This window comes from Mastomys coucha, unplaced genomic scaffold (genome assembly GCF_008632895.1).
Source record: "Mastomys coucha isolate ucsf_1 unplaced genomic scaffold, UCSF_Mcou_1 pScaffold20, whole genome shotgun sequence".
In the NCBI taxonomy this organism is placed as follows: Eukaryota; Metazoa; Chordata; class Mammalia; order Rodentia; family Muridae; genus Mastomys; species Mastomys coucha.
In genome coordinates, this window is record NW_022196903.1 from 50,241,678 (window position 1) to 50,254,927 (window position 13,250).

Genomic DNA, 13,250 nt, shown 5'->3' on the forward strand with positions numbered 1-13,250 from the left:
GAAATCCACCTGCCTCTGCCTCCCAAGTGCTGGGATTAAAGGCGTGCGCCACCACCGCCCGGCATGGATGGACTTTTTAAAGAGAAAGAATCAAAGAAGCATTTCATTTTAAAAATTCTCTAAAAATAACAAGTGGCATGTATACATTTGAGGACCCTTTGTAAAGAAGGGCTCATTACTGTATGAATGTAATGGTAAAATAGACTTTATTTGAGTTGTTATTATGATTTTTGAATGAAATTAATACACTCCCATACTGTTGAGGTAAGTGGTCATCTTGGAATAAAGGCTCATATCTCAATGACAGGGCTTTGTGAAACATTTTACTGTATGGTCCCCCCTTCCTCTGTGTCACCATGGACCTATGAGTGGGAGACTAATTTGTAGGGGGCAGCTGAAGCCTGAGCCTCAGTGTCCCCATTTGTAAAAATAAGGCTGAAAGTCCCTGTGATCACGCAGGACTTTGTGAGAATTTGACTTGAGAGTTTCTCTGCAGGTACCTAGGATAGCCAGTGGCTGTCACAAAGGCAGAGCTGGCATTTAGAATACCTAGACTGTTGCAGGAAGGGAGATCTGGGCCAGGGAGGATCATTAGAAAGCCACGTGGAGACACAAGAATGGCTTTGCTTTCTCATTTGTCTCCTGAACGGTTTGTCCTGTCTCTATGGCCCTGACATTGCTGTTTCACACCTGCCTCCCAGGTCTTTAATGAATACAGTCATTAGGGAATGGTCGGTGTGTTCAGAATGAAAATAGAGCATACTAGAAGTTGTTTTACACCGTCCTTTGGCTTACTCAACCAAACAGAGCTAAGTAGATTGAATGTTTGGGGCCAGGGGAAAGTCGGCCTTTCTCCTTGGCATGGATCTCTTCCTTGGATATATTTGTCTGGCTTCACTGTGACAGTAAGGGTAGAACTACTTGCCCAGTGTGGCTTCTACTCACAACTAAGCAAACATCTACACACAGTTTTCCAGCCACTGTGGAAACCCAGGTCACTTATGCAATGGCTTCCTGGTGGTTGTGAGAACCTTTTATAACTCAGAGGATGACCTTAGTCTCCCTGTGGCAGGGTCAAAGTTATAGAGACATCCTTTCTATCCCAGAATCTCATACCATCCTTGGGAGGTAAGTCTGGAAAGCTTTGTCCCAAGAAGTGTCATGCCCATTGAGTCTTTGTGCCACTGGGGAGGTGGAGAAGAAGGCGTGGAGTCCTAACTAGAGGTAACATCAGTGGTTGTGTTGGCTGGCAGTGTAGGCCGGGCCCTGCTCATTTCTGGATTACCACTGACTCTGCATGGGCCAGACTTTCCTATGTTTCTTCAGCGTTTTTCTCCATCCAGCTTCTCATGAGTGGGCTTGGTTGAACCTGGTAATCCAAGTAGTGCGCAGAGGGGCAGTGGCAAGACCATGATGCAAATAGGTCATGGGCTGGCATCATTGTGTTTTGTTTACTGTCTGTCTGAGTCAGAAGTTTGGATGCTTTGATGAATTTGGCCATATACCAGGGATGCAACTCTTAGAGACTCCCAAAAAGATGCTTATTCTCCTGGAGTGACATTATCTCTACACATTTTTAAACTTTTTTTTTTTTGAGACAGACTCTGTCGCTCTGGTTGTCCTGAAACTCGCTATGTAGACTAGGCTGCCTTTGACCCCACTGAGATCTGCCTGTCTCTATCTCCCATGTACTGGGATTGAGTTTGTATACCATCACACCAGCCTCCTTTCCTTATGTACTGAACCTCTGCCTCCTAGCATCAGTTATGCAGTGAAGTGGAACTCAGACACACCCAGAAACTCGAGTTCTGAACAAGAGTCAGCAGAATGAGGACCACAAATTTTTGTACCCTAGAAGAAAAGGCAACCTGTCCTAATGTGGTTTAAGTATTAAGAATGCAACCAAGGCCTCTTGCTTCCAGCATGGAATACTTGAAAATGAATGGACCAGAATGTCTGTAGCCCAAGATTATGTGCCTGGCTTGCCTGCTCTCAGGATCTTGGGGAAAACACAACACGCTCTCTTAACTCAGTCCATTTCTCTAAGACAGTGGTTCTCAACCTGTGGGTTGCAACCCATGGTGGGGTGTTAACATATCAGATATTTACATTATGGTCCATAACAGTAGCGAAATTCTAGTTATGAAGCAGCAACAAAAGTAATTTTGTGGTTGGGAGTCACTACAACATGAGGAACTGTATTAAAGGGTCACAGCACTAGAGAGGTCGAGAACTATGGCTCTAAGACATCAAGGTTGGACTAGTCTGGAATGGCTTTCTAACTTTCCATTCCAATAGGCTGCATCCTGGTGAACTCCTAGAGCTTCAGGGCTCCCAGAGGGAGAGTCATTTAATACTAACTATGCAGAAGCCATGAGCCAAAGTGGAAGAATAGGGAGTACAATATGAGGGAAGGTCATAGCTAGTACAGTTTTGTTTTGCAAACTGTGCCCTTGAAAGAACCCTCTGAACGTGAGACTAGGGTAAATTTCTTTGTTCTTGGAATGTTCCAGAATCCATCTTGACTCATGGAATAGATATACAGGAAGGAGAAATGTTGGACGTGATCTTGGATTTTGCCCGGGCTCTGCATACTTCTTGTCAAGGGTGTGTGCCAAAGCATCTCAGGAGGGACACATACGGAAAGAGAGTTAAGCTGAGCAATTATCACCCCCAAGAACAATGGTTCAGGAGGCCGGGGTACAACGTGTATTCTGTCCAGCCAGATACTGGGCCGATGGATTTTCCAGGAGGATGCAGGGCCATCAGCGACCCACCCCCAGTCTGTCATCACTGGGTGATGCCTATCTTTGTCCAACCTTCGTCATCATGGACCCGGATGAGAGAGACCTGGGTATGCAGCCCAATTCCCAATTAGGGATTTTCACCACTTGCAGGAAGATCATTTATTTGGGTTGAATTGTTAAGGCAGATTGTTTTCACAGTGTTCCAAGCAGAGAGCTTTCTTACAGGAAATACCAGACTAGCCAATTATAGTCAGGTTTTCCACATCCTCAATAGGAAAGGAAAAATATGGTGAGAGAAAAAGAGAAAGGGGAAGAAGGAAGAAGAGGAAGAGGAGGAGGAGGAGGAGGAGGAGGAGGAGGAGGAGGAAGAGGAAGAAGAAGAAGAAGAAGAAGAAGAAGAAGAAGAAGAAGAAGAAGAAGAAGAAGAAGAAGAAGAAGAAAAAGAAGAAGAAGAAAAAGAAGAAGAAAGAGAAGAGAAAGAAGAAAGAGAAGAAGAGGAAAGAAGAGGGATTTTCTTTCTATTCTGAAGGCTGACATTTGGGGAATTGGCAAGTAGCGTGTGAAGTGGAGACTTGTTGAAGTCCCCAAGCTACACATTGTGATGGGTAAAGCACACAATGACTTCTGGATAACCTGAAGTCCTTCCCGAGACCTCATGTTCTCTGTGGCTTAATTTTAAAAACGTCTGCCGATCATCTGGTGGTGGGGGGAGGTAGAGGAAGCCCCTCCAGAGGCTTGGACACCTCCCATTCGTCGCCCCAGCCACCAGTGGTGATATGCTCAGGAGCTTCCTTCCTCTCCTGAGCTTGTTAGTAACCCTAACAGGTGGCTTCCCAAGAGTGGTTTGCATCCAACTTCAGCACCACACCTCCGCCTTCCCGTAGGGACTTCATTCATGACTATATAGGAAGCCAGAGAAATGGGGAACAGCAAGATGACAAGAAAAAGCAAAAGAACCTCTGCCATGGAGAACCCAGAGTTTTTAAAAGCCTTTTGTATCAGCAGGTCTGAGGACAGGACACACAAAGGCAGCCGCTTCTCCACAGAGCAGTCTTTAAGAGCACGGTTCTGGTGGGAGTGCAGGAAAAGAGCAGCACACAGCTGCTCAGAGGGAACATCTGAGGGTCTGGGGTAGGCTGTGCCTGAAGGGCTAAAGCCAGGAGCACCATATGTTAGCATCCGTAGAGCAATCTCAGAGATACCGCAGGTGAAATGGGGGTGGTGCGAGACTTGATTAGCTATGCAGCCAGCAATGTCAGTCTTGTTTGGCGTGTGCAGTCCTGACTACTCTGCCAGATTTCTGTCTGGCTCTCCCCGACAGGATCCCTGCCCTTGTTGCATGCTTCTGGTGTACCTTGAGTGGGACTCTTAGTCCTGTGGATGTGGGCATGCTCCTAAGGCAGGGAGTGTTTTACGGCATTCAAAAACCCATTCCGTCCCTTGAGCCTGTCCCTTCTTTAGGAATGTCTGTGGGTATTTGTTTTTATCGGGTACCTTTTCAGCGTCAGTTATTTCGTATTTTAAATCTCTCATAATTTGGTGTGAATTACATCATTAAATTTTCTACCGTTAAAGTCTTGCATCCTTGAGGGTCATACTTTCCTTGAAGCTCATGGGCAGTGCAGCAGCCTGGCATTTCATTTTGTAATTCGCACTTATGTGGGCAAGTGTGAGTTTTCTGGAGGTTGTACTTGCATCATCCTTTGCCATCTTCTCAGCTAGTGCATAGCAGCTGCTGTGTGAGTGTACGTGCATGTACGTGCGTGCGTGCGTGCGTGCGTGCGTGCGTGTGTGTGTGAGAGAGTGTGTGTGTGTATGTGTATGTGTGCACCTGTGCTCTTTTTTTGTCTTTTTTCGAGACAGGGTTTCTCTGTGTAGCCCTGGCTGTCCTGGAACTCACTCTGTAGACCAGGCTGGCCTGGAACTCAGAAATCCGCCTGCCTCTGCCTCCCAAGTGCTGGGATTGAAGGCGTGCGCCACCACTGCCTGGCGGGCCTGTGCTCTCTATTTACTTGATACAGTCACTCAGTTTATACAGCCTTCTTTGAGGGAAGGTTTTTATCAATAAGAAAACTGTTGCACAAAGAAGAGAGTAACTTGCTTGCCCTGTAGAGTTTCAGGGTGCTTTCCTGAAACTCCTACCCAAATGAGGTCCCGGATCAGAAAGGCCACATTCAGAGTGGAAACTGGGGAGTGTTATGTCCGATCTGGTGGCACAAATCAGCAAGAACCATGCACATATGTTGCTCAGGCTGCTCTTGAATCCTGGCTTGAGTGCTCCTCTGGCCTCCAGTTCCTGCGTGTGCATGCTGGAGCCACAGGCATGAGCCATCCTGCCTGGTATGATATAGTTTCAGATTTCCCGTCCATTCTTGAGGCAATTTTGTGATTTTATTATTTTTAAATTAAATATTGTTTTGTGTGTGTAAGTGTTTTTGCTCGTGCATGTGCTGTGGTATGCATGCAGAGCTCCAGAGGCCAGCTGTGTAGAATGGGTTCTCTTCTTCTGTCTTTAAGTGGGCCTGAGCTCCGTTCACCGGGTTTGCATGGCTAGTGCCTTTATCTTCCATGCCATCTCACTGGCCTAATTTTGAGATCTTTCTAGAAGAAACTGTCTAGTTTGGTTTGTTAGCTCTCAAGTGCCTTGTTTTGACCTTGGTTATTTGCTTCTTACTGAAGATATTCTGTTAAAAATGTCGTAACTCTCCCCTTGCCCTCCTAGTACTGTTGACTACACCGTCCTTTCTCCTTGCCAGTTATGATGAACCAGGCTAGCAGAAGGAGGACCCCCAAAAGTGCGCCTCTGGTAGTCTCCTCAGCAAACCAGCTTTGGGGATTGCTGAACCACTTTTTACTCTCTGTAAGTCTTGTACTTACTTCCCCTGTTGTTTCAGGGCTTGGCTCTTTGCTGTAAACTTTCCACAATAACAGGTTCCTTATGACACTCACTCCCTGCTGTTAACTATGTAACGGCTTCCCAGAGTTGAGTTTTCTGTGTAGGCAGTTTGAAACGTTTCTAACATCTACTATCATTTCTTTAGCATTACTAATGTCTTTTTTTGGGGGGGGGGATTGTAGAGGAGCTATCTTTATTATTGGATTTCTATAAAAAAAATTCTTTGCAGTCAGAAATACAACTTGGAATATTTTGAAAATTCCAGCTTGCTTGTGTTTAGTGTGTTTAGTTTTTATAATTAAAGTCGTACGGACTTGCCACAAATATATATTGTTTAATAGTTGGCTGTGTTAAATCACGCTTATTATTTTGGCCTTCAAATATTCTTAGTTTTTTTTTCCCTGTTTGAGGTATATTTTGCTGAGAGGTGTGCTAAAACTTCCTACTGTGCTCACAGGTAAACCCTTCGTCCTTTTTTCTGTCAAAGCTTTGTTCCTATGTTTTGTGAGGGCTGTTAAGAGTACAGAGATTCATGGTGGGTGCATCTTCCCTTTTGAATTCTGTAAAGTAGGTTTATCACTAATAATCCTTTAATTCCACAGTCCATCCCTCTGATAACATTCTGTCGTGAGCTGAGCTGTAGAACAGCCAGTATACAAGAGCATGCTTCTTGGGTGTCGCTGTTAAGCCTTTGCATTTCTCTTGAAGGAACTCACAGGTAATAATGGCATCTGTCTGACTGTCTGTTTTTTGAGATTAATTTATTTTCATTTTCCGTGTATGGGGTGTTTTGCTCCCATGTATTATGTCTATCACATGCATTCAGTGACTGCAGAGGCCAGCAGAGGGCGCTAGATCCCCTGGAACTGGAGTTAAGGATGGTTGTGGGCCACCATGTGGGCGCTGGGACTTGAACCCTCTCTTATTCTGGTGCTCCTATCTAGAGCCATCTCTCCAGCCTGTGTCTGTCTTTTCTCTGTAGGTTCAATCAGCTTGCATTCCTTAGTCACTGACACAATAGCTTTTCTTCGACTTGTTACATTGTATTTTTACCACACTACATTTTTTTTTTTAAATTTTTTTCCTTCTTTTTCTATGACCATTGTAAACATTTGATACAGCAATGTAACCACCACCTCTGTAGTTTTCTTCCCTCAGTAAGATCCCTTACTCATTCCTTAGGCTGGACCTCTCAGTCCCCCAATCTATTAGTTCTAGGTATCTGGCCAAGTGTGATATTTCACACAAATGGGTTTTGTGGTATGTGTGACCTTTGGTGTCTGCCTGATACCTTTGAGGCTAAATGGCACTGTAGCATGTTTAGTATCCATTCCTTTATGTGGTAGATTAGTACTCCATTGTTTCTCCATCAGCTAGGCATTTACCTACTATCAGATAGGCATTTAGCTAACTTCTGCCCTAGGGCTACTGTAATGCTGTGTGAACATTCCTGTGTGTGTTTTCTTCAGTTCCTGTCTTCAGTTCTTTGGCCTAGGACTACCACTGCAGAGTCAGATGCTCAACCTAAGCTTATTAAGAAGCTGCCATGTTGAGCCATGCCAGCTCCTTGGCATTTGGCCGGTGAAGCTGATTTTGGACCTCAGCCTTCAGAACTGTGAGACATTACCTTCATGTTGTTCAGCCACAGAGTGGGCGACTTACTGTGGCACCAAGGAGGGAAACAGAACCAGAGCATTCTCTTGTCTCACTGAGTGCTGGATGTCTCGCACTAGCCAGTGCTCCACGGAGGATGTTAAAGGATGCAACAACCCTCACAGAAACTAGGTGATTTGCACAAGCCTGCACAACTTAGAACTGCCAATGCAGGGACTCGAACCCAGGCCACTGCTTCAAACACTCCACTCTGTTCACTCCTTTAGTTTGCACATGCTGCCCTTGCCAGAAATTTCTATGGCATCCTAGAAAATGGTAGGACTGGGCTTCAAATGTCCCTGGTAGCTCCTGAGAGCGTGGGGACAGTATGTCCACTGGGCCAGGAATAGCAGGGCCATGCCAAGATGGCTGCTTTCTGGTGGCCATGTTTGTTGGAATTCCCCTTTGGTTTGAAGATTACATAGGGGGTTGTAACACTCTCCACAGCTTCTTTTAAGTCTTTATTATGATTGGCTTGACAGCTCAAGACTGATCAATCTACCCCTCAAGAGGGAGAAGATTTAGCCTGGCAGCCACTTTCCCTGTCCCCTGTCTCTCGTCTGCCGCTGTGTCTCCTTTGTTTTTACTGATCCCGGTGGGTTTGGTCATTACTACTTTTATTGCTTTTTATCGACCATTATCGTTTAGTTTTACTTCAATGTTTTCCAGTCTCTTCTTTTTCCTGTAACAGGCCCTTCAGTCCTTTGCTCAGTGAAGTCTGTGAGAATCAAATAGTTGGTTTTGCCTGGGACTGTCTTTGGCTTATCTTTAATGATAATTGAAGATAATTCCCAGAAAATTCCCATTCAGTGGCTTTTTTTTTCCTAATCACTCTGAAGGTGTCTTTCCGCCTTTATTGAGAAGTCTTTTGTTCACGTTGTCTCTAGGCTAACTAGCTTTTCTCTAAGGTTTTTTTTCCTGTTCTCTGGCATTCTGACCGTCTCAGCACAACACATCTAGATGTTCATTTATGTTTATATATATTGTTGAGGCTGGAGATTCTTAGCAACTTCCTTTTTGGTATTTTCCTGCATTCTGTTCTCTTTTCCCTTTGGCGACTCCTTTTCAGGGCACATTGGACTCCAGTACTTTTCTCTCCAACAAATTCTCATCTTCTCTTTCTGGATTGAGTCACAGCTGGTACCATCCATTAATAGCTCCTTACAGTCTCTCCTTTGGCTCCCATCTGCTGGTCAAGCTTACCAAGTTTTTTTTCCTCCACTTAACATAAAAAAAGTTCAAACTTGTAGTAAAGCCAAAAGCATAGTAAATGACCACCTGTGTCCCCGTCACCTAAATTCAGCAGTTGGTAAGCTCTGTGTGTCTTTTGTGTTTACACACTGTTTTACTAAGAGTAAAAGTCGGTATCATGAAATGCAGCTCAAATGTCCTAAGTACAAGGACACAGGACCCGCTATCCCCCTCAGGGAAGTTGACATTAATCCACTTATACTATCTGTACCCTTCTTCTGGAACCTGTAACTCATCTGCCAAGTGCCCAGTGGTGGGCACAGTAGGATGAGACACCTCTTTCTTTTTCTCCCATCCTTTTATTAAAAATAGATTCTTTCCTCATACAGTATATCCTGATTACAGTTTCCCTTCCCCTTGCCCCTCCCAGTTCCTCCTCGCCTCCCATCCCATCCGGATCCACTTCTTTTCTGTCTCTCATTAGAAAAGAACAGGCTCCTAAGAGATAACAACAAAAGCATAATAAATAAAATATAGTAAGATATTACGAAACTATAATATTGAAGTTGGGCAAGGCAAAGCACCAGAAGGAAAAGAGCCCCAAGAGAGGGCATCAGGGTCAGATTCACTCAGCTCTCACAAGCCCATGAAATACTAAACCAAAGGCTGGCGTACACAGCGGATCTGCTGCAGCCCCGGGCAGGCCATGCAGTGGCTCAGTGTCTCCTAGTTCATAGGAGCTTTGATCAGTTGGTTTAAAGGGCCGTGCTCTCCCGTGTCCTCCATCCCCTCTGGCTCCTACACTCCTCCTGCCTCCTCTTCCACTGGGTTCTCTGGGCTCTGAGGAGAGGAGTCTGGTGGAAACATCCCATTTAGAGCTGTGTGTTTCAAGGACTCTCTGCATAATGTCTGGCTGTGCATTTGTTCCCATCTACTGTCTCTGACAGGGGGAACTGTCTCTGCTGATGGCTGAATGAGGTTCTGATCTATGAGTACAGCAGCAGAAGAATGTCATTAGGAGTCTTATTATTATTATTATTGTTATTATTATTATTATTATTAGACTAATAGTATTGTATTTGATTTTCCCCTAGGTCTCTGGGCTATCTAGAGACCTTGGTCACCCAAGCAGTGTTTTGGGCATGGGTTCCATCTCATGGAGTGGACCCCTAAGCCAAATCAGACACTGGCTACTACTCCCCCTGCTTCGTGCCACCATTGCCTTACTATATTTTGCAGACAGGACAAATTGTAGGTCGAAGGTTTTTTTGTCTGGGTTAGTGTTTATGTTTCTCTTTTGGAAGCCGCAGAGTACCTTCCCTTACCAAAGACACTAGAACATGGGGCATGAGGGTTCAGTGTAGGCACCATCTTGACCTCTCTGTGTTCAGTGAGTTGTGCTGGTGTCGTCTTCAGCAATGGGCTCTTGCTCTCAGTTTGTGGAGAGGAACCTATACAGTCTTGGCAGCAGCCTGGGTGGTTTGGGGGTTTCCACAGGGCACCTGTGGCCAACCTCTCAGTGGCTCTTTCTTTCCACACAAGGATCAGTTACTCAGGGACTAAGTCCTAGTCCTGGACTCCTGAACACAGGACCTTGGCTCTTTGCTCATCCTGTGGAATGTGCTAAGGCACAGAAATGGGGTGAAGGTCATCTGGGTATGACAAAATCCATGTCTGTCATTGGCCCTTGATGCTCGCCTCTGCGTTATCTGTACAGGGGCACTTGGAGAAAGCATTTTGAAGCCTTGATTTATCTTTTTGTCTTTGTTGTTTCTAGTAGTTTTTACCCAAAGGCAAGAACACTCTTTTAAACTGACCTTTTGAACTCTACAGTGCTTATGCCACAAAGGGACACATGAAAGGAACAATAGCACATTCTCCACATGTGAGCACACTCGAGGTCTCTTTGGTGAGGAGATCTATGGGACACGGGCACAAAGGCTCTAAGCTTCTCCTTCGGCTGATGGATAGCTCTCTGGGTGGAAGTCCCATGACTGGGGAGAGGCCCTGCTATTCCTGGCCCAGTGGACATACTGTCCCCACGCTCTCAGGAGCTACCAGGGACATTTGAAGCCCAGTCCTACCATTTTCTAGGATGCCATAGAAATTTCTGGCAAGGGCAGCATGTGCAAACTAAAGGAGTGAACAGAGTGGAGTGTTTGAAGCAGTGGCCTGGGTTCGAGTCCCTGCATTGGCAGTTCTAAGTTGTGCAGGCTTGTGCAAATCACCTAGTTTCTGTGAGGGTTGTTGCATCCTTTAACATCCTCCGTGGAGCACTGGCTAGTGCGAGACATCCAGCACTCAGTGAGACAAGAGAATGCTCTGGTTCTGTTTCCCTCCTTGGTGCCACAGTAAGTCGCCCACTCTGTGGCTGAACAACATGAAGGTAATGTCTCACAGTTCTGAAGGCTGAGGTCCAAAATCAGCTTCACCGGCCAAATGCCAAGGAACTGGCATGGCTCAATCTCCCCCTGCACTCTCCCTCCTGCAAAGTGTGTCCACCCACTGTTAGCTCTCACCACCGTATCTCCTGGATTAGGTCTCCTTTGGCTTGTGACATGTGCCCTGTTCCTACCTCTAGACCCAGGGTTCCCCCCACCCTGCCCTCCTCCCCGCCCTCCCCTGACTCTTCCCCCCCCATCCTTCACATTGTGATTTTTGCTATAAGATAATGGCTGGAGGTTCTGGCAGTTAGAATGTGGACATCTTTGTGGCAGAGCCTATCATACCATCTTGCCCTTTTGTTGCCTGGGAGATAGACCTGATACAGAGCACTTCATTTGTGCTGGGGTGTGAGTACATGCTTTAGGTGGGGGGGGGTATTGCAGTTGGGCTTCCGGGCAATGGGAATCTGTCAGTGCAGGTGGAGTGTAATGGCTCAGCTGCTGATGCTTCTGGGCAGGTGGCAGGTCATGGAGAGCCTTGGAGAGCAGTCTTCAGAGGCCTGGTTTATATTTTATAAGGAAGTTAGGTGAGATCGCTACTGCCCTTAGCTTTGAAGTAGTGGTTTGAGTTCAATTTCCGTGCTGCCTCTTGCTTGATGCAAGCCATGGAAAACTGCTGAACTTCTCTTGACACTGAGGGAAATAGCTACTTCAAAAGGCAGTTTTGAGAGACAGATAGCTTTTGAGATTTTCAAAGCACTTAGTCTAACCTGAGATAACCCAAAGAGCCAGAGAGGCCCTTGTCGTGAATGCTGTAGTTATTTTGGTAAACATGGGATTGCTGTGGGTGGTGGTGATGAGGGGGTAGCCAGGACCTTTAAGTAATGGTGTAGTGGGTGCAGTATCACATCAGTCTGTACACATGCCATGGGAAGGTGTGGGGACTGAGGACCAGCCACTCCAGGTGTCAGGGCAGCAGGAAGAGGCTGCTGAGATTCCCTAAGTGAGAGAGGAAGAAGCAGAGACAAGTAGGTTTAATAGGGCCCTGGTGGCTTTGGAGTGCTTGAGGGATGTCCTTGCTGTCCCTAACTGAAGTGGTTCACAAGAACTACAGAAGCCATCTTGGGCAAGTGCCCGGGCCTCCTGTTCCTTGCCTGTTCCTGGGTTCCCTGTCTTTTCCATCCAAGTGCCCTGTCCTTAGTCTTTTCTGTGGGGCAGATGAGCTGGGGAGAGTCTGAGGGACGAGGCTTTTGCTGATGCAGCTTGCTTTTGCCTCATGGTTGAGGCAAGGTGCTCTGCATCCATGGACCCATCTTTCCAGCTTCCCAGAGCGTTCTGCCACCGTGCCCCACAACCCCCTGTGAAATCCTGGTGGTGCAGGGCTCCGAGGTTCTTTGGGTTTGAATGAAATAAAGTGGCTTCACTGCGTGAGATGGGCACAGGGGTAGCAACCTGCTTGGGAGGGAGTGTGACGGAACTCTGGAGCCACAGAGAAAAATGAGAGTCCCACGGAGCACAGGCACAGGGTCTGAGAACTGTGTGTCCTGCACAGTCTTCATACACACCCTTCATACATCTTCAGGAGGAAGCCAGTTCAATAGAGGGCCCCAAGGCGAGACTGTGATTGCTGCTGCAGTCATATCTTACTGTGCAAAGGCAGTGGAGGAAAATATATTTCAATGCCATGTTCAAAAGAACTGTCATTTTCAACATAGTAAATGAGTTTTTGGAGGGTGATGTAAGAGTGTTACTTTCAATGTGTTCTGTGTCCTTAAGTTCAGATTGATGTGTGATAGAGGAAAACAAGTGTGAGCAGAGCTACTACATGGGCGGAGCCTTTCTAGAAGGCTCTGCATGCACACACATGGGTAACAAGTCAGAACCACAGGGCCGCTTTCCTTTCCATACATTGGTATACCCCAGAAGTCTTGTTTAAATGGCCACACATGGCTTTGTACATGGAAGCTAGGAGAGAAGAAAGAAAGAAGGAAGGAAGGGAAGGAGGGAGGGAAGAAGAAAGGAAGAAAGAAACCTGACTTTGAATCCATGAGAGATGAGGCAGACACTGATGATAAGGCTTGACCTTTGCCCGTTCCCACACTGTCACAGGACATCAGTGAGCTCTGTTGGCATGCGGCCTGCTCAAGGCACTCTCTGGGTGTCAGGGCCAGTGGTCCTTGTGGTCTTCTGTTTGGTTTGAGTTCCTCTGGCAGTCTCCTCTTCTACACTGACATTTTTCTTTTGCTTTCAGGAAAAATCAGCTGGTGTCTGACAGGACGGGTGATAAGGCAGATGCCCTGCAGCTAGGTGGGTGAGCTCTTCCCTCTGTGCGGTGCGAGCTCTTCCCTCTGTGCGGTGCGAGCTCTTCCCTCTGTGCGG

At 46.4% G+C, this 13,250-nt stretch overlaps 1 protein-coding gene across 1 annotated transcript in view; it reads left to right on the forward strand.

Moving 5' to 3' along the window:
- Positions 1–13,250, forward strand: part of Mindy4 (MINDY lysine 48 deubiquitinase 4) — a 115,518-nt gene that overhangs the window by 38,556 nt on the left and 63,712 nt on the right. The window contains exon 6 of the mRNA XM_031381992.1: positions 13,123–13,178. Within this exon, the coding sequence (XP_031237852.1) occupies positions 13,123–13,178 (56 nt within the window). The remainder of the gene's footprint in view (positions 1–13,122; positions 13,179–13,250) is intronic.